Source organism: Bombina bombina, chromosome 8 (genome assembly GCF_027579735.1).
Source record: "Bombina bombina isolate aBomBom1 chromosome 8, aBomBom1.pri, whole genome shotgun sequence".
Taxonomy (NCBI): domain Eukaryota; kingdom Metazoa; phylum Chordata; class Amphibia; order Anura; family Bombinatoridae; genus Bombina; species Bombina bombina.
Genome location: NC_069506.1, coordinates 170,772,193 through 170,791,892, shown reverse-complemented (window position 1 = coordinate 170,791,892; position 19,700 = coordinate 170,772,193). Strand labels below are relative to the sequence as shown.

General features: G+C 39.8%; 1 protein-coding gene across 2 annotated transcripts in view; it reads right to left on the bottom strand.

Moving 5' to 3' along the window:
- Positions 1-19,700, bottom strand: part of PPP6R1 (protein phosphatase 6 regulatory subunit 1) — a 602,143-nt gene that overhangs the window by 464,706 nt on the left and 117,737 nt on the right. For both annotated transcript variants that reach the window (XM_053690700.1, XM_053690701.1), the window contains exon 3: positions 5,139-5,325. In XM_053690700.1, coding sequence (XP_053546675.1) covers positions 5,139-5,325 — 187 coding nt within the window. The remainder of the gene's footprint in view (positions 1-5,138; positions 5,326-19,700) is intronic.

Genomic DNA, 19,700 nt, shown 5'->3' with positions numbered 1-19,700 from the left:
AATGGAACTGTTGAACTGGAAATTTTCAATAGAACAATTGAATTTTATCCTTGATTGCACGAGATTCATTTTAGAGCATAATTATTTTAGTTTTGAAAATGTGTTTTATAGACAGGTCAAAGGAACAGCGATGGGGACTACATTTGCCCCATCGTATGCTAATATTTATATGCACAGATTTGAAATTGAGAAGGTATGGAATAATAATCCTTTTATAAATAATATTATAAAATATTATCGTTATATAGATGACGTAATTATCCTCTGGGATGGTGACGAATCATTGATAAATCATTTTTTACTACATATGAACAATAATGATTTTAACTTAAATTTTACAGGTAAACACTCAAGAACAAGAATAGAATTTTTAGACCTTTGGTTATATGTAGAGGACAACTTAAAAACAGCGGTGAGTAATTTTAGTAAACCAACAGATAGAAATAGTTACATAGACAATGGAAGTGCACACCTTAAGAGGTGGAAAGATAATGTGCCATATGGACAGTTCTTAAGACTCAGACGCAACTGTACGGATATAGAGATGTTTAAAAGAGAGGCTGAAAATATGAGGACTAAGTTCAGAGAAAAGGGCTATAACAGAAATACAATAGAACTAGCATACAATAGGGCGCAGGAAGCAGATAGAGATTCCATCCTAAAACCTAAAAGTAATAAATTAATTCAAGACAATAAGGATACTTTAAGGTTTATTACTACCTATAATGAGGGTCATAAAATTATTAAGAATGTTATTAAAAAACATTGGGGTGTTCTTAAGACTGACCCTGTATTGGCTCCTATTCTGACAGAAGAACCTGTGTTCACCTTTAAGAAAGGGAGACGTTTGAAAAACCTTCTAGCTCCCAGTAAATTGAGGAAGTTTGAAACAACAGAAATCAATAGAAAAAGCAATTGGCTGAGTCTAAAACCAGGCACATACAAGTGTGGGAAGAAAATCTGCAGTATGTGCAAACATATCAATAAGGATAATCAATTTAAAGATAGCGATGGCATTAAGTCTTTTTATATTAAAAGTAGATGTACATGTGACACCACTTATGTAGTGTACCTCTTAACCTGTGGGTGTAACAAAATCTACGTAGGGCGCACTAAAAGGAAGATAAGAAGTAGACTGACAGAACATTTATACAATATAAAAGAAAAAGTCGATAATCACAGTGTACCAATACATTTTGCAGAACACCATGGGGGAGACCCTAGGTCTCTTAGAATACAAGCAATTGATTGGATACCTAACAGTTGTAGTAGAAACATAGATATTGACGGCAGATAAGAGCCATAGGCCCAGCAAGTCTGCCCCACCTTACCTAACAGTATAAACTTATCTAGTTCGTAGGATAGCCCTATGCTTGTCCCATGCATTTTTAAAGTCCCCCACAGTGTTTGTTGCTACTACCTCTTGAGGAAGTTTATTCCATAAATCAATCACTCTTTCTGTAAAGAAGTGCTTCCTCAAATTACTCCTGAATCTACTACCCTTTAGATAGAAACATAGGTTGATGAGCCTAAGGAAGCAAGAAACTTTTTGGATACAAAAACTTAATAGCTTACATCCAAAAGGATTGAATATAGATATTGACATAGCAGCTTTTATGTGATTTGATCTAAATAGATTTAGGGTTCCTTAGTAGCACCTCTTGTATAATTTTTTCTTTTTCAATTTTTTCTTTTTCATTTCTCCTCAGTTTTAAATAAAGTTTTAAATAAAGTTTAAATAACCTCCAATTATTACATTTTAAATATAAAATGAATTTCTTAATAATATAGTGTTAGGTAATAATCATATTTTTAATACACACAATACAGTTTAAATGTTATCCCCAGAATGTTTTTCATGTATAGATAAATTTTGATTAACTTGCAGGGATTCAACTTTTTAATATGTGCATAAAACAGTTTGTATTAATTTTAAGTATTAATTTTACATATATCTCTTATAAAATTTTACTTAGTTTAAGGATTTTAATATTATTGCTACATACTTATGTTTTAGGATATTTACATTTGGTGCTAATTATTTGTTGTTTGCGGCATGTATTAATTTTAGATATGTTGTTATTAAACCGTATATCCTTGTTATCAGGAAAAGTAATATAGCATTATGGATTTGGTCTCTAGGACCCAGAGCATATACTTTTTACCTGTAGAATATAGAGGAATTTTTAACCAATAGGATCTGCCATGAGGGTTTATATTGTGACTGATATCGCATCCACCCAGCATTTGACTCTTCATCCTCTTGAGAAAGTCTGCACGATAGCAGAAGAAACGCGTAGAGGTATCATAGGATTGTACTTTGGCTCTTCAGAGGAGCCGTAGTTCTAGGAATAGAACGCTTTTTGCTTTTTGGACATTCAGGGCTACCATAGCCCCAGGAACAAGGATTTCCCATACACTGACAGTTCCGGTGAACAGCGGAAGGGAACGGACATTGAAAAAAAGACAACTAGGCTGTGAAAACAGACCGGAGCAGCTGAGTATTTGGATATTTTACCCTAAAGGAGAAAGCTGTGTTTTTAAACTGCTGTATTATTAATAAAAAAATTGTAAGTGCATATTTTTAAGAGCAGCAGCGTTTGTGTTATTTATTGCACTTGAGTCTCTCTTTGCGCTTTTTTCTTTTTCAGAGTGAAAGTTTTTTCCCACAAGTAAGGATGACGCCATGGACCGGACACACCAATGTTGGAAAAAATATTTTGGCCATGTGGAAAAAATCATGCCCAAAGCGATCACCAAAGTACCTCACAAAAAACGATAACATGCCAGTAAACGTTTTATTAAAAAACAACATTTTTCAATGTCATGCAAAGCTATCACTAAGCCTGCTACCAGTCGCTACCACTGCAGAGAAGGCTTAAGTATTATTTCAGTGTTAACAGTATTTTCTCAGTCAAATTCTAGTCCCTAGAATATAACTCGACTGCGCATACATTTATCAGCCTGATACCAGTTGCTACTACTGCATTTAAGGCTGTACTTACATCATACGGTAACAGCAGTATTTTCTTAGTCAATTCCATTCCCAGAAAATAAAGTACTGCACATACCTCATTTGCCGAGGACCCCGCATGCTATTCCCAGTTTCTGAAGTTACCCCACTCCTCAGAATGTCGAGAACAGCCAGTGGATCTTAGTTACGCCTGCTAAGATCATAGATAAAAAACGCAGGCAGTTTCTTCTTCCAAATACTGCCTGAGATAGAAAAACAGCACACTCCGGTGCCATTTAAAATAACTATTCTTCAATCAAAAGTTTGTTAAGTAAAAACTCCAGCTCCTCTCGCGACCTCCTCCTTTGTTGAGGGTTGCAAGAGAATGACTGGATATGACATGTGAGGGGAGGAGCTATATAGCAGCTCTGCTTGGGTGATCCTCTTGCAACTTCCTGTTGGGAAGGAGAATATATCCCATAAGTAATGGATGACCCGTGGACTGAACACACTTAACAAGAGAAATTAGGTTTTAGCAATTTTCATCAAGTGTTTGTCCCTTTAAGCTTCAAAATTCTATAGAAGTTATCTTGCTTATTAAAGCCTGTAATTGGTTACATCCAATAACATGGGTCACCTGTTGCAATAGTACCACAGTGCAGATAATATTAAAGGGACAGTCTAGTCCAAAATAAACTTTCATGATTCAGCTAGGACATGTCGTTTTACAAAACATTCCAATTTACTTTTATCACCAATTTTGCTTTGTTCTGTTGGTATTCTTAGTTGAAAGTTAAACCTAGGAGGGTCATATGCTAATTTCTTAGACCTTGAAGGCCACCTCTTATATGAATGCATTTAGACAGTTTTTCACCACTAGAGGGTATTAGTCCATGTGCGTCATATAGATAACACTGTTCTCACGCACGTGGAGTTACCTAGGAGTCAGCACTGATTTGCTAAAATGCAAGTCTGTCAAAAAATGAAATAAAGGGGGCAGTTTGTAGATGCTTAGATACAAGATAATCACAGAGGTAAAAAAAGTGAATTAATATAACTGTTGGTTATGCAAAACTAGGGAATGGGTAATAAAGGGATTACCTAACTTTGAAAACAATAAAAATTCTAGAGTAGACTATTCCGCTAAAGATGTAAAAGTCTAGTTCTATCTAATGGTAGATATGCCCTTTATACCATGAATATATGTTGTATTTTTCTTCAATATTTTTGGAAAAGGCTATTGTATAAGCACTGTAACTATACCAATGTACTCTTGTGTTCTGTCATTTTTGAACCTCAATAAAAAATAAAAAAATAAAAATAGCAGCATTATTGGTTATCATACAAACTTTTGTTGTAATTAACAGGATAATATTACCATTGTGTAATTGAAAAAACAAGAGCAAGAAAAGCAGAGAAAACTTCACCGTGCAGTATGCAAACAAAATGCAAGTTGGTCCATCATGTATTTTAACCGTAAGCATAGCAGGTGCATTCCATTGCTGTAATGTGCCCTTGCATTTTAGTCTCTCACCTACTTAAATATCATGATTAAGTGACTGGCATGTAACACATTTAATCATCTTCTTCTACAAAGCTCTATTAATAATGAAAGATAGAAAACTCCTTGAAGCCCTTGCTCAATATCCTTTGAGACCTCTACTTGGCTTATTTTCGGGAGACTACACAATAGCAGTTCCATCCCTTTCATACTCATGCATTAAACTGCTTATTGTCCCTTTTAAAATCCATATATTATCCAACTATACAAGTACCATCCAAATGTTCAATTAAAATGGACGTTGTGTAAAAATAAAATGGTCCATTTTGTTCGCAAATTAAGAGAATTTGTTTTAAGAAATAAAATGTTCTATGTTTAACGCCTGTAAAAGGAAGGAAGGACTAAAGTTTGATGAGTTCCTGCCAACCCCAAGTGACAAAGGAATGCTTATCCAAGAGCCATTAATGTGCTTTTGTATGAATATAATATGCAGATGGAGAGAAGCCCGAGGGGAAAAACAAACAAAAAACGTTTATATCGTGGAGCAAGAGAATAATTTCTCGCTCTCCTAAATTTGTAATACTCATTGCTTTAGTAACTAGAAATCATGTTCATATACTATCAGTCTCACAACCTCAAAACAACAAATATCTCTACAAGTTTATATAGCAAAAAGAAACCTACCTGTTCTGTCTTCCGGTTTATCAGAATGCCCATCACCTTGCTGAAGAAACTGGCTAATAAAGGATTCAAGTTTTCTTCTGTTTGCAAAAAGCCATAAAGTCGCTTCAGTAAGGATTCATCTTCTCCTAAAGCATCATTAATCTGAGACACGTCTGCTGTCAGAATCTCACATGATACACTTGGATATCTAATAGAAAAATACATTGTGAATTTAATTGGTATAGTTTTCATTTCAATCAACAGTAACACACAATTAAAGTAAATGTAATATTAGTTACCTATATTGTTATCTTGCTCTAATATATTAATTTAAATATACAACAGAACCTGTTATGATAAACAAATGTATTCATGCTCAAAGCAATGGCACAACCATCACTGGTGGTATATAGCTACATGCTTACTTAAAGGGACATGAAACCCAGAATGTTTTTTTACGATTCAGATACATTATACATTTTTAAAAAACTTTCCAATTGACTTCTATTATACATTTTGCTTTATTCTCTTGGTATTTTTTTATTGAAGAAGCAACAATGCACTCCTGGGAGCTAGTTGAGCACATTTGTAAGCCAATGAAAATGGGCATACAAGTTCAGCCACCAATCAGCAGCTATTTTCAAGATGTGCTTTACAACAAAGGATACAAAAAGAATGAAGCAAATGACATAATAGAAGAAAATTGGAAAGTTGTTTAAAATTGCATGCTCCATCCGAATCATGAAACATTTTTGGGTTTCATGTCCCTTTAAAAAAATAAATCGGGACTACTCCCAATTTAATATACCACTTCTCATTCTACAAAGCTCAGATCCTGTATCCATACTGGAACCTACTTGCAGAGAGAAGGAGAAAAAAAGGAATGTCCTCAACAATGAGTAAGGGAACCGAGTAGGCATGAGACACCTAAACAAGTCCAGACAGGCAAAGGAGAAACTTCTTGCCTAGGTCCGAAGAAGCACAACTGTGAGACTTTCCAAATGATGCTCATAATGAAACATATTACATTGGTAAGCCTTAGTGGATATTTGTCAAGAAGACAATGCAGATGCACAATTCTTCAACGTAAGACATAACTCACAAACACAAAGTTGAACTTACCTTATAAACTAATTTCTTCCATAGTGGCAAGAGTCCATGAGCTAGTGACATATGCGATATACATTCCTACCAGGAGGGGGCAAAGTTTCCCAAACCTCAAAATGCCTATAAATACACCTCCCACATCACTCATACCTTAGTTTAACGAATAGCCAAGTAGTGAGGTGCATAAAAAGGAGTAAAAAGCATACAAAAAAAAAAAAAGGAACTGGAAAAAATAAATGTGCTTTATACAAAAAAATCATAACCACAAAAAAATAGGGTGGGTCTCATGGACTCTTGCCACTATGAAAGAAATTAATTTATACAGGTAAGTTCTTACATAAATTATGTTTTCTTTCAAGTGGCAAGAGTCCATGAGCTAGCGACATATGGGATATAATACTCAAGATGTGGAAATCCACAGAGTCACTAGAGGGAGGAATAAATAAAAACTTAAATTATGCTAACCTAATAATTTAATTTCCATTTGTATGGGAAGAGTCCACAGCCGCATTCCTTACTTGTGGGAAGTACTGAACCTGGCCACCAGGAGGCGGCAAAGACATCCCAGCCAAAGGCTTAAATATCTCCCCCACTTCCTCATAGCCCCAGTCATTCTGCCGAGGGAACAGTAGGAGAAATATCAGGGTGAAAAAGGTGCCAGAAGGAAAAAAAAAAAAAAAAATCAAATTTCGGGTCGCCCATCGGAGAACACGGGCGGGAGCTGTGGACTCTTCCCATACAGATGGAAATTATCAGGTAAGCATAATTTATGTTTTCCATCTTAATATGGGAAAAGTCCACAGCTGCATTCCTTACTTGTGGGAAACATATACCCAAGCTCTAGAGTACACGGAATGCTAATAGGAGGGAAAAGAGAGGCAGACCCTAATCTGAGGGCACCACAGCCTGCAAAACCCTTTCTCCCGAAGGCTGCTTCAGCAGAAGCAAAAACATCAAACTTGTAAAATTTTGGAAAAAGTATGTAAGGAGAACCAGATAGCCGCCTTGCAAATCTGATCCATAGAGGCCTCATTTTTGAAGGCCCAAGAGGAACCACTGCTCTCGTAGAATTAGCCGTAATCTTCAAAGGAGGCTTATGTCCGGCTGTTTCTATGCTAAGCGGATGACACTCCTCAGACAAAAAGATAAGGAAGTCAAAGAGGCTCTGACCCCTACGCTTCCTGGAAAAGAGAATGAACAGAGAAAGAGGTTTGTCTAAATTCCTTCGTAGCCCGAAGATAAAACTTCAAGGCACAAACCACATCCAGAAATATGTTGTAAACGTTCCTTTGACGAAGGAGGATTAGGACATAAGAAAGGAACCTTAGGAAGAAAACCCAACTTGGTTCTTAGAACAGCCTTATGGGCATGAAACACCAGATAAGGAGGGTGGCATTGCAAGGCAGCAATCTCAGAGACTCTGCGCGCAGAAGCAATATTTAGCAGAAAAAGAACCTTCCAAGACAACAATTTAATGTCTACTTCATGCATAGGCTCCAACGGAGACCGTTGCAAAACCTTAAGGACAAGATTAAAACTCCAAGGAGGAGCCTTAGATCTAAACACAGGTCTGATCCCAGGAGAGTTAACAAATGGCTGCACATCTGGAAGCTCTGCAAACCTCTTGTGCAGTAACACAGACAGGGCCGAAAACTGTCCCTTTAGGGGACTTGCAGAAAAGCCCTTCTCCAGTTCATCCTGGAGAACAGAATAAGTAGGTCCTCCACACCTTATGATAGATGTAACGAGCAACCAGGTTATGAGCATGAATCAGAGTAAAAATAACTCTCAGAAACCCCTCTCTTGGCTAGAACCAAGTGTTCAATCTCCACGCAGTTAGCCTCAGAGAATCTAGACATTGATGAACAAAGAGACCTTGGACAGCAGATCCCTGCGACAAGGTAACTTCCACGGAGGAGATGACGACATCCCCACTAGATCCGCGAACCATATCCTTTGCGGCCAAGACGGAGCAGTCAGTATCACTGACGCCTGCTTCACTCGAGCCACTACACTAGAAATTAGATTTAACCTCCAAGGCACCGCTAATGCAACCGTTAGCTCTGCCTGAGGATCCCTGTACCTCGAACCCTATCTGTTTAGCTTGGTATTGAGACGTTATAAGATCTTCCTCTTGCAAATCTCTGCAAATACTCGGGATAGGGAGAGACCATTCTCCCGGATGAAAGGACTGTCTGCTGAGGAAATCTGCTTCCCAGTTGTCCACACCCGGAATGTGATTAACTGGGACGAACCCAGCAGAGGCCAAGCCTTCAGAGCATTGTATATTGCCTGAAGATCCAAATAGAGATAAGGAGCTTTACCTCCTGAGATCAGATGCCCTGTGCCTTCCTGGCACCCAAACGGCTCCCCATCCTGACAGACTCGCAACCGTAGTCACAATCACCCAGGATGGTCTTGAGACGGACGTCCCTCAGGACAAGTGATCCGGACAAAACCACCAAGAGAGCGATTCTCCAGATTGGTTGTCCAGAGAAATCTGTTGACAGATCTGAATGATTGCCGTTCCACTGCTTCAGCAAGTGCAGTTGCAACAGTGAGGTGAAACCTGACAAAGAAAATTATGTCCAAGCTGGACACCATGAGACCAATCACCTCCATACACCGAGCCACAGATGGCCTTAAGGAGATCTGGAGGGCAAGACATGTTGAAGCTAGCTTGCAATGTCTCTTGTCTGTTAGAAATATTCTCATGTCTATGGAAACTATTATAGTATCTGGGAATTCTACCCTGGTACTTGTCCCATTCATTCTTAATGTTCACCATCTAAAAGGAGCAGGGAAGGATAAGGTACCACCCTGTCCTCCAACTCTATTCAATTTAGGAATTAAAGGTTCATCAGGCAATTTGGCCTCTGGAACCTCTGAATTCGCCCAAAACTTCCTTTAGAAGAAAGCGCAAATTCCTAAACTAAAGTCTGGTTCCTCCGCAGCCGGAGGTATAGAGGCAGCAGACTCCGACCAAGAATGTTCATACTCTGAAGTCTCAGAAACAACTTCATCCTTTAATAACCCTATCAGTTAAATCCAATAAATTATCTGATGTACTCTGGGAAGGAGTGCAATGTGTAACCTTTCGCTTGCACTTAGCAGTGCGAGGTAAAGCATTAAAAGGTCGCAGACACCCCGCCGCCTGAACTGCGCAGTAACGTCTGGTGAAAAAAAGCCCCCCTCCAGATGAAGGATCAGCAATGCTACAGGAAAACTGCATGTGTAGAGATATAAGAATGTAGGGTACGCGATTTCCGGTGGGCGGGCGCACTAGCAGGACGCGTAGCAAGAGAGCTCCGTGCAACCTGAGAGAATAAAGGGCTTTTAATCCCCTTTTAAGTGCCCATAACTCGAATCCTTGACAGCATTAGCAGTTGGTGGCTGTCGGAATCGAAGAGAGAAGGGAGCGACCATCTAGCTCCACACCGGAGGGGCAATACACAGATGCCGGATTCTAAGGAGGCATATAATACAGAAGAGCCGCAACAGAAAGGGACAAACAGCCCGGTTCGTGAGTAGAGGAGGTTAAATTATAGAAGTGGGGAGAAGGGAATGTAAAGAAGCCTATAAAAGACACACATATTCAGGGACGAAATTGAGCACCATTTTATCTCTGGCCCCCATCTGTAACCTGCATCTCCCCTGTTATACCGGAAACCTGAACACCGGGCGTTAAGAAGAGGCTAATATATCATTATAAAATGAGACTTTCCTCAGGTTAAGCTAATTGCATTAAGCCTTTGTTAGTGATATTGATCTGAGATACCTGTCATACACCCGGAATACTGCAGAAGTGGAGAGAAAACAGGGGAGCTAACACAACGCCCTAGGAGCCCAGAGAGACACGTGGCACACAAAACTCATAACCTCCTTACTCTTCCCAGTACTAACTGCCTGAACTCCCTTTAAATATATTTAGTGGGGCATTGACAACTATGGCACACTAAACAGCGGCCGTGAAGCCCCCCCTAGGAAGACCCTCCACGCACACATGTAATCTTGATTCCTGAGGCATAAATTACAAACTATAGTACTTTCCTAACCCACAGGTCATTTACTTGACCGAGAGTCACGTGCATGCAAAGATATTTTCTCCCTTATCACAAGCAAACTGACAAGATGTCGGGGAGACAGAAGCAACCTGACAGGCGGAATAAAAACCAAATAGAAACTCAGGAAGCAGACCAGCAGCAACCAGAAGTTTCGGATGGCTCGGTGCAAGATCCACACCCAATTGTATCACAACTCTCTGCTCTCTTCTTACCCAAGATTGAACAGCTCCAGACGGGTTTAGATACCCTGACCACAGATGTGAAAGCATTCTCGTCCCGCCTAACTAGTGTGGAGCAAAAAGTAGAAGGAGAAGAACGCTACATAGAGACTTCATCATCAATCACCAACCTACAGAAGCAGAACAAGATCTTGCAAAATAAACTGGAAGATTTGGAAAACCGTTCCAGGAGGAACAATATCCAAATAGTTGGAGTTCCCGAGTCTGTCCCATCCAGAGATCTAATAGACTTTGCTGAAACTGTACTCCCAGGCCTACTAAAACTCTCTCCCTCCAATGTGCCTTGCATAGTTGAACGAGTGCACAGAATAGGAATGCCGCCACAAGAGACTGTCCAAGATAGACCTCCAAGACAGATTATGGTGCAGTATCTGAATTTCAAAGACAAAGTTCTACTGCTGCGAGCCTACAGGCAGATGCCCTCCATATCATACAAGGGGAGAAGAATATACCTCTTTCAGGATTACTCAGCAGATATTTCTAAAAAGAGGAGAGAGTTCTCGCCGTATTGTAAAGAATTGATGGCTCGAGGCGTATCGGTGGCGCTCCTGTACCCAGCCAGGCTGCGATTGCAAACGCCACAAGGCCCGAAATTGTTTGAAACACCGAAGCAGCTACAACTATTCCTAGATCTCTTCAGAAAACCATCTGAAAATGAGCAAGCACTTCAAAGAGGAGAAAATGATGATACATGAAGAAGGAAAGTACTTTAGCACACTATGGAAATACATATCTTTGACTAACTATCCACTGTTGACGGAGTGGAGGGATGTTTAGAACTCTAAGTGATTTAAACCACAGTTTGCATACTCTTACTGAGTATTTGGGGAGGGAGGGTGGGCTGTTGGGGTATTTTCTTCTTTGCTTTCTCTCTATTTTCTAAAAGACAAGTTAAACTGTTATAGTTACTGCTGAGCAGAGTGACATAGTTTGCTGAATTTACTGTTTAAGTTCTACAGCTCAGGGTTGAAGGTTGTGAAAGCATATTGCATAATTAACCGTTGCCTTTCTTTCCAGAGACTGAGAATGAAAAATTGGGCTAATCTCATAATTGTTGGTAAGACCGTACTCTCTCTCTCGGCCAGCAAATTGTTAGTAACAATAAGAAATAACCACACACGCTACATAACACGCTCTGGTAGGGTAGTTAAGTGTTCTTACTGCTGCATTCATTATGAAGATAGCATTGTGGAATGTGGGGGGGGAATATCCTCGCCCATAAAGAGGAAAGCTATACTTAGGTACCTTAAAAAACAACACACTGATATAGCGATCTGAGAGGAAACCCATCTAACCAATATAGAACACCAGAAATTGAAACAGGGATGGGTGGGAGAAGTATTACATACTACATACGAGGAAAAGAGAGACAGGGGGGTTGCTATTCTCTTTAGGAAAAATCTATCGCACACAATTGACAAATACCAAGCTGATGGGGATGGGAGATATGTCCTTATTAAGCTAAAAATTGAGAACAAGCCTCTAACTATTGGAGGAGTCTATGGCCCGCACACTAATAAGGGTGCATTTTGGAGAGACCTAAGTAGTAAGATACTTCAGTTTGCTGACACACAGATAATCCTGGGAGGTGACTACAACATAGTGCCACAGTCACCAGCTGATAGATTTAGAGACGCCACCTCAAACATCGTACAAAACACGACTCGACGTAACACTAAGAGAGACTCCATTACCCTAGCTAAATTTAAACATTCCCTAGCCTTAAATGACATCTGGAGGGATAAACACCCGGAAGGGAGGAACTACACATGCTCAACGCCAGCTAAACACACACACTCGAGGATAGACCTTTTCTTAACCACCAATTCCTTAGGACCAGGTATAACTGATGCGACCATTGATATCCCAACAATTTCAGACCACGCACCTATCAGTCTAAAAGTGACTCTCACACCTAATAGGGAGGGACCACGACGTTGGTTTTTTCCTACATCTCTATATGGAGATGTAAACTTTAAACGTTTGCTAGCAGGTGAATGGAAGGCATATGAGACATTAAACGAAGCGCATAGGGGCAACAATCTCCTGTTTTGGGAGACAAGTAAAGCAGTGATGAGGGGTGTTATTACTTCATACTCAGCAGGCAAGTTAAAAAAACAGAAATTAAGATCAGAGAATTTACTGAGGAGACAACCCATGTTCCAACACAAAGCAGAGCTATGTGGAAGCAAAAGCCACAAGGGACACAGCAATACAACAAGATGCGATAAGGGGAATGACAGTGACACAGGCCAAATTTTACCGTTACGGAGACAAAACTGGGAAGTTTTTGGCTAGACTTACAAAACTCCACAAACCCAATTAATACATAAATGCCATTAAAGACGGAGACCGCTTACACACCTCCACAGCGGACATCCAGACTACCTTCACAAAGTACTATCAACACCTATATAAGGGGAGCACAATAGATAACACCCAACAAGAACAATTTTGGGATTCCATACATACCCCAAGCATATAAGAAGAACATTTAGAAATTTTAAACGCAAAAATTACGGAGACTGAAACACTAAAGGCGATAACTACACTTAAACTTGACAAGACGCCGGGTCCTTTCGGGCTTCCTGGAGAGTATTACAAGTTACTGGGAGGGGAAATGACACCAACACTCACTTCCCTGTATAAAAGAATTATGAATGGGGAAGTGACCCCAAATGAGCGATTTACAGAGGCAAATATTAGTGTAATTCCCAAGGCAAATAAGGACCCACTCCTCCCCCAGTCGTACCGGCCTATTTCCCTGATGAATCAGGATTATAAACTGTTAAAAAAAAATACTGGCAGATAGGTTAGCAGTGGCTTTGCCCACCTTAATACATCAAGACCAAACAGGCTTTGTTAAAGGCAGATCCTCAGTCTTAAACATTAGAAAGCTCCAATTCATATTGACCTATTTCTGGAATAAAACGAAAAGGGAGAGGGGAGGAACTTCGGAGGCTTGTGCTCTATTAGTTGACGCAGAAAAGGCCTTTGACATGGTCCTATGGGCCCATCTCTTCCATACTCTGCACAAATTTGGGATCACAGGCCTTTTCGCACACACAATTAAGACCCTATATGCCAACCCCAGAGCGTCCATAATAATTAATGGGACTCAGTCACCATCCTTTCAACTGGGAAGGGGAACCAGACAAGGGTGCCCCCTGTCCCCCCTACTCTTTGACCTATCCATTGAACCCCTAGCCATTAAAATAAGATTGGAAACAGAAGGGCTCTGGATTGGAGATGTCCAGTGCCACTTGTCTCTTTTTGCGGACGATATGATCCTCTACATACAAAACCCACGAAAAAATGTCCCACAGATTATGCAAATCATACGCCACTTTGGACTAGTCTCAGGGTATAAAGTAAATACAGAAAAATCAGAGTTACTCTGGTTACAGAGGGCATCGATGCACACATCCCTCAAATTTAACTTTAAACACGTAACTTCCTCATTCACATACTTGGGGATCAAACTTTCAACAAATCCAAGAGACTGGTATCGTCTTAACTACCACCCCATAATCAAAGACGCACAAGACATAATGCAGAGATGGAGTAAACTACCAATTTCAATGTCAGGGAGGGTAGCCCTAATTAAAATGATCTTGTTCCCAAAACTCTTATACCTATTCCAGATGATACCAGAGAACATACACAAAACTGATCTTAATTCCCTTAATACATCATGTCTCTCGTTTGTGTGGGCTGGGAAAAAACACAGAATTAAAAAAAATAGGATGATGGCAGAGGTCAATTCTGGGGGTTTTGCAATGCCAAATTTGGAAGCATTCTGTGGAGCGGCGCAGGTTAAATATGTCCTAGACTGGTTGACGGGGAAACAACATTTTACACGGGCAGCGCTAGAGGAACAAGTGGTGACTCCGTGGTCACTACAGGCACTTCCGCACATGTCACCTACACAAATTAACAAACTTCTCAATGATTACCCTATGCTACACCACCCTCTGAGAGCTTGGTGGAAGCTATGTAAGAAACTTAAGTTTAACCACCACTACACAAAATATCTCCCACTGAAGGGTAATCCTGAATTCCCTGCGGGCATAGACACAGAGGCCTTTAAAACATGGAAAACCAAAGGTCTAAACTCAGTATCTCAGATAATTAATGGTGCAGATAGTACAATCAAGTCATTTGGAGAGTTACAGAATCAGTATGCTTTGCCACATAGACACCACTTTGCATATCTACAGGCAAGACACTATTTTCACGACTTAGACACGAGGAATTTGTCAACCAAAACTTGGGGATAAATAGTCTACTTAAGAGAAAGGAGCAAGGGGAAACATCTATTTCCTCCATTTACAAAGTCTACATTCAACAGATCAATGTGACAACCATTAAACACGTTAGTGACAACTGGACGTCTACCCTGCACACAGAAATCACGACAGACATGGTACAGAGTAGCATAGTGCAAACAAGGAGGGCAACTCTCATCAGCCACCCGAGAATCGCACACTAGACTACTACACAATGCATACATATCCCCAAAAATATATAAAAAATGGAGGCCAGACTAAGAGGGACATTGTCAAAAATGCAGAGCACAGAATGCAGACTTAATGCATATGTCGTGGAGCTGCCCAAAGATAAGCAGATTCTGGGAAATGGTAGCATATTGGATAAAAACCACTTTTCACATATCCTTAAAATTTTCCCCTGAATTGATAGTGTTCTTAGAAACTCCCTGGTCAACCATAGATCATAGTGCGAAATGGATTAGTAATATTATACTTCAAGCTAGGAACCTTATCTTCAAGGAGTGGCTGGGTAGAAAGGCCCCAACCATTATACAGCTTAAGGCGTGTATGCATAAACAAATGACAGGTGAGGCAGTAGACACTTCGGGAGATGTACAAGGTAGAACAAGAATATTCATGAGGAAATGGGAACCATACATTTGCACAATGAATATCTCCATACAAAAACAAGTCTTAATCCCCCTCAAACACGGAATATATGTTGGGAGAAAGTCTCAGGGGTAAATGGAGTTTTCTATACACGGAAAGAGCAGGGAGACAGGTAGAAACCACTTAACACACAATTAGAGAATTGCTGTGAGGCTGCTGCTGGCGAGGGAGAGAGGAGGTAATCCCTAGGACGGAAGGGAGGAATTGGAGAGGAGAGGGAGGGGAGTTATGAAGGAAAATGTTGAAACTAAAAGTGATGCCGGGGAAGACTTGAATTTGTAACAGAACCTTTGAGATGTAACCACATTTGATTAATGTTGAAGAATTGTTTGTTTTCCATGGCAACCTTTGATTGAGAAATAAAGTAAAAAAAAAAAAAGAAGAATGTAGGGTACGCACCTTACTGGACGGCAACTCCTCAGAGGTGGACGGCCTCGTTGTATCAAACATGTTTAATATCACATTATCAAGGCATATGGAACATAAATCGAGAGGGCGAAACTAAGGCCTCCTCACCATATAAACAGGAATTACTCATTAGTAATAGAGGGAGTGCCCTCTAAAGTAACAGAATCCTCCATCGCTAGTGCAATAACCGGAGAACTAGAGAAATAAAACATCTTATTTTATTCAAAAAAACGGCACCCTTATACCCCAATGGCTGGGGCAATCACCACCTCCCTATGACCCAGACAGTACAGAGAGCAATGACTCCTCTCTGATAGACACCCGGTCAGGAAAAAGGGAATGAATCACATGGTGCACAATGCAGGACCGTCCCTGCTATGATAAAGCGCGCCAAGCTTGTAAGCTGCATGGCTCTCAAAGTGAAAGTGAAACCTGTATATTCCATAACAGCCTATGAGCCCATAACATCTCACACATAAAAGCAGCATAAAATCAAACATATAAGATTATTCCCCCCTGTTCAATAATCCCCCTTAAGAGATATTAACTCTTGATTCTATACAGATAAAAGGAGTCACACTATGACCCTGTCTTCTTGCGTTATCTTACATGTATAAAATATGAAACAATCTTACCAGAATCTATGCCGTGGAACAGGAACACAGCCCTTCAAGTGTGACAGATAGTAGCATCGCTTCTGACATGGACTTGAGTGAAGAAAGCAGGCAGCGAAACTAGTCAACGCCGATTGCCTATGGAGCGGTTAATATGAGTCGGGATGGTTTTGCAGAAAGACTCTCCCTGCATCTCCGGACTATCTTTCATCCATGCTCTCACTGAAAGGCTGACAGGACTACTTAAAACTCCAGTCCCATCTCGAAGAGTACTACCCTCCATAAGAGACTACTCCAAAATCTTCTAACACTTCTCTGCCAACCTCTTGAGACGAAAGGCAAAGAATGAATGGGGTTATGAGGAAGTGGGGGAGGTATTTAAGCCTTAGGCTGGGGTGTCTTTGCCTCCTCCTGGTGGCCAGGTACAGTATTTCCCCACAAGTAAGGAATGCAGCTGTGGTCTCCTCCCCATATTAAAGATGTTAAACAGCTATTTCCACCAAGAATTTAAAACCCCAAATCTTGCTTGAAAAAGGCCTTTTAAAGGCTGCAACGCGTCGACACAGATGGTAAGCACTATTTCATTATTATCCATTATATTTGTACCATCTACACTAATTTTTATAGGGACACTCAGAATCGTATAGGAAGATATAAGGAGCATCTAGGATTTTATTTGAGGATTACTTCTATCAAACTAACACTCTCTTTTCACTTCACACATTTTTTCAACATTACTAACATTTTTTGTTTATCATTTTTTCAATTTTTATCTTTTATTTTCCACTTCACTGCGAATATATACTGGAACTTTTATAACTCATTTGCATTTTTTCTAGTTTTGCACAGAATTTTTTTCTACACAGGATTTGTTCTACACAAAGTTGGAAATATTGACACTTCACTTTGGACACTTTTTTTTGTACATCAACGCTGGACTTTGTCACTGACTGATATTTGCATAGTTGCTTCGACTCTTGTAATTCAAGAGTCCGATTATTTGTAGGTTCTCATCTGCTTAAGTCAAGTTTTTTACAAGTTATTTTACTAGTTCACATAGGTATCATGGATCCATGATGATTTTGTAATTTTTTATGTATTTTATTGTGTTCTTCTCCGATTGTGATTTTCTCTCCATTTATTGAAATAAATACATTTTTTAGCCAGACATCATTAGTGGTCCTATTGACCAGATTAGGTACCTTTATTATTCACATACCTCGGCCTTCTTCTTAGGCGCTTTGTACATCACACAATAACTTTAGCTCCTCAATTTGGCCGGCTAGGAGGCCTTAGTACACAGCTAGAGGTTAACTTACGGGACGCTTGGTCTAACCTTCCCTATTTACTGAACTGATCTTCAAGCTCATTGTAGATTCTTTTAATTTATACCATTAGCCAAAACAAGCACACACAAAAATGCAAGCTATTCTTTTTATCAGTTTAATGAGTGAAAAATCCCCTTGTAACATAGTATCTTCTTCAGAATTTAATGTCTGTTTTTTTCAGGTCACTGTAACAAAATAAAGCCTTACAAAAAACATTTGAGACATACTAAATCAGGGATTCAGACTCATCAAAAGAACTGGATGTGAAAAACAGGTCCTTCTTGGCCAGGCCGAAGCAAAAAATGGAAATCAGCTATTCCTGTATGATTAGGAAAATGACTCAAGAAGAGGTGTAAATAAAGGAAAGATATGATTGAATGAACATCAAAAGGTTAATTGTGTCTATAACGGCTATCCAGTCAATCGTGCTCAAGGAATCCCAAATTCTAGCATATTGGTTTGCAATTTTGTAGATTTTTGTCACCATAAGGATTATTTCCAGACTTGCCGAATTTCTAAAAAAGCGTAACAAAAAACAACATGAAGAGATCATTACTATGGAAAAATTGTCTAATAACTCAAGAAAGCTAGAACTAGAATGTTAACAGCTGAGATGGCTCTAAGGTTGGTGGATTTAAAGAGCCATGAAGCTTACCTGTAAAGACCAAGGCGTGGGATAAGCAATAGCTTCCAGAGCTGTCACTATTAAAACAATGATAAACGTGTAGACCTTGACAGAATATGGCTGCATGGTTTTGAGATTCCTAACTGCAGATGCACAGACATACAGAAAGAAAACCATGTTTGTTTGACAGAGCAAAAAAGTCTAACCAAGGTAAGAACAATAAATAACCTCCAGAGGAGCCATTGATGAATCTATAGATGACCCAAGTGGAATCACTACTCCAAATTATAGATTCACTTATCTGCAGTCAGGTATAGTCGTGAATTTACTACAAACTAGTCAGTATCTCTACAGCCTCCTCATTTTGTCTCTTTTTTAGTATGTCAGACTAGCCTATGCTTTGGATAGCGCTACTGATAACATGAGAATATATATATATATATATATATAACAGAATTTATGTTTACCTGATAAATTACTTTCTCCAACGGTGTGTCCGGTCCACGGCGTCATCCTTACTTGTGGGATATTCTCTTCCCCAACAGGAAATGGCAAAGAGCCCAGCAAAGCTGGTCACATGATCCCTCCTAGGCTCCGCCTACCCCAGTCATTCGACCGACGTAAAGGAGGAATATTTGCATAGGAGAAACCATATGATACCGTGGTGACTGTAGTTAAAGAAAATAAATTATCAGACCTGATTAAAAAAACCAGGGCGGGCCGTGGACCGGACACACCGTTGGAGAAAGTAATTTATCAGGTAAACATAAATTCTGTTTTCTCCAACATAGGTGTGTCCGGTCCACGGCGTCATCCTTACTTGTGGGAACCAATACCAAAGCTTTAGGACACGGATGAAGGGAGGGAGCAAATCAGGTCACCTAAATGGAAGGCACCACGGTTTGCAAAACCTTTCTCCCAAAAATAGCCTCAGAAGAAGCAAAAGTATCAAACTTGTAAAATTTGGTAAAAGTGTGCAGTGAAGACCAAGTCGCTGCCCTACATATCTGATCAACAGAAGCCTCGTTCTTGAAGGCCCATGTGGAAGCCACAGCCCTAGTGGAATGAGCTGTGATTCTTTCAGGAGGCTGCCGTCCGGCAGTCTCATAAGCCAATCTGATGATGCTTTTAATCCAAAAAGAGGAGAGAGGTAGAAGTTGCTTTTTGACCTCTCCTTTTACCAGAATAAACAACAAACAAGGAAGATGTTTGTCTAAAATCCTTTGTAGCATCTAAATAGAATTTTAGAGCGCGAACA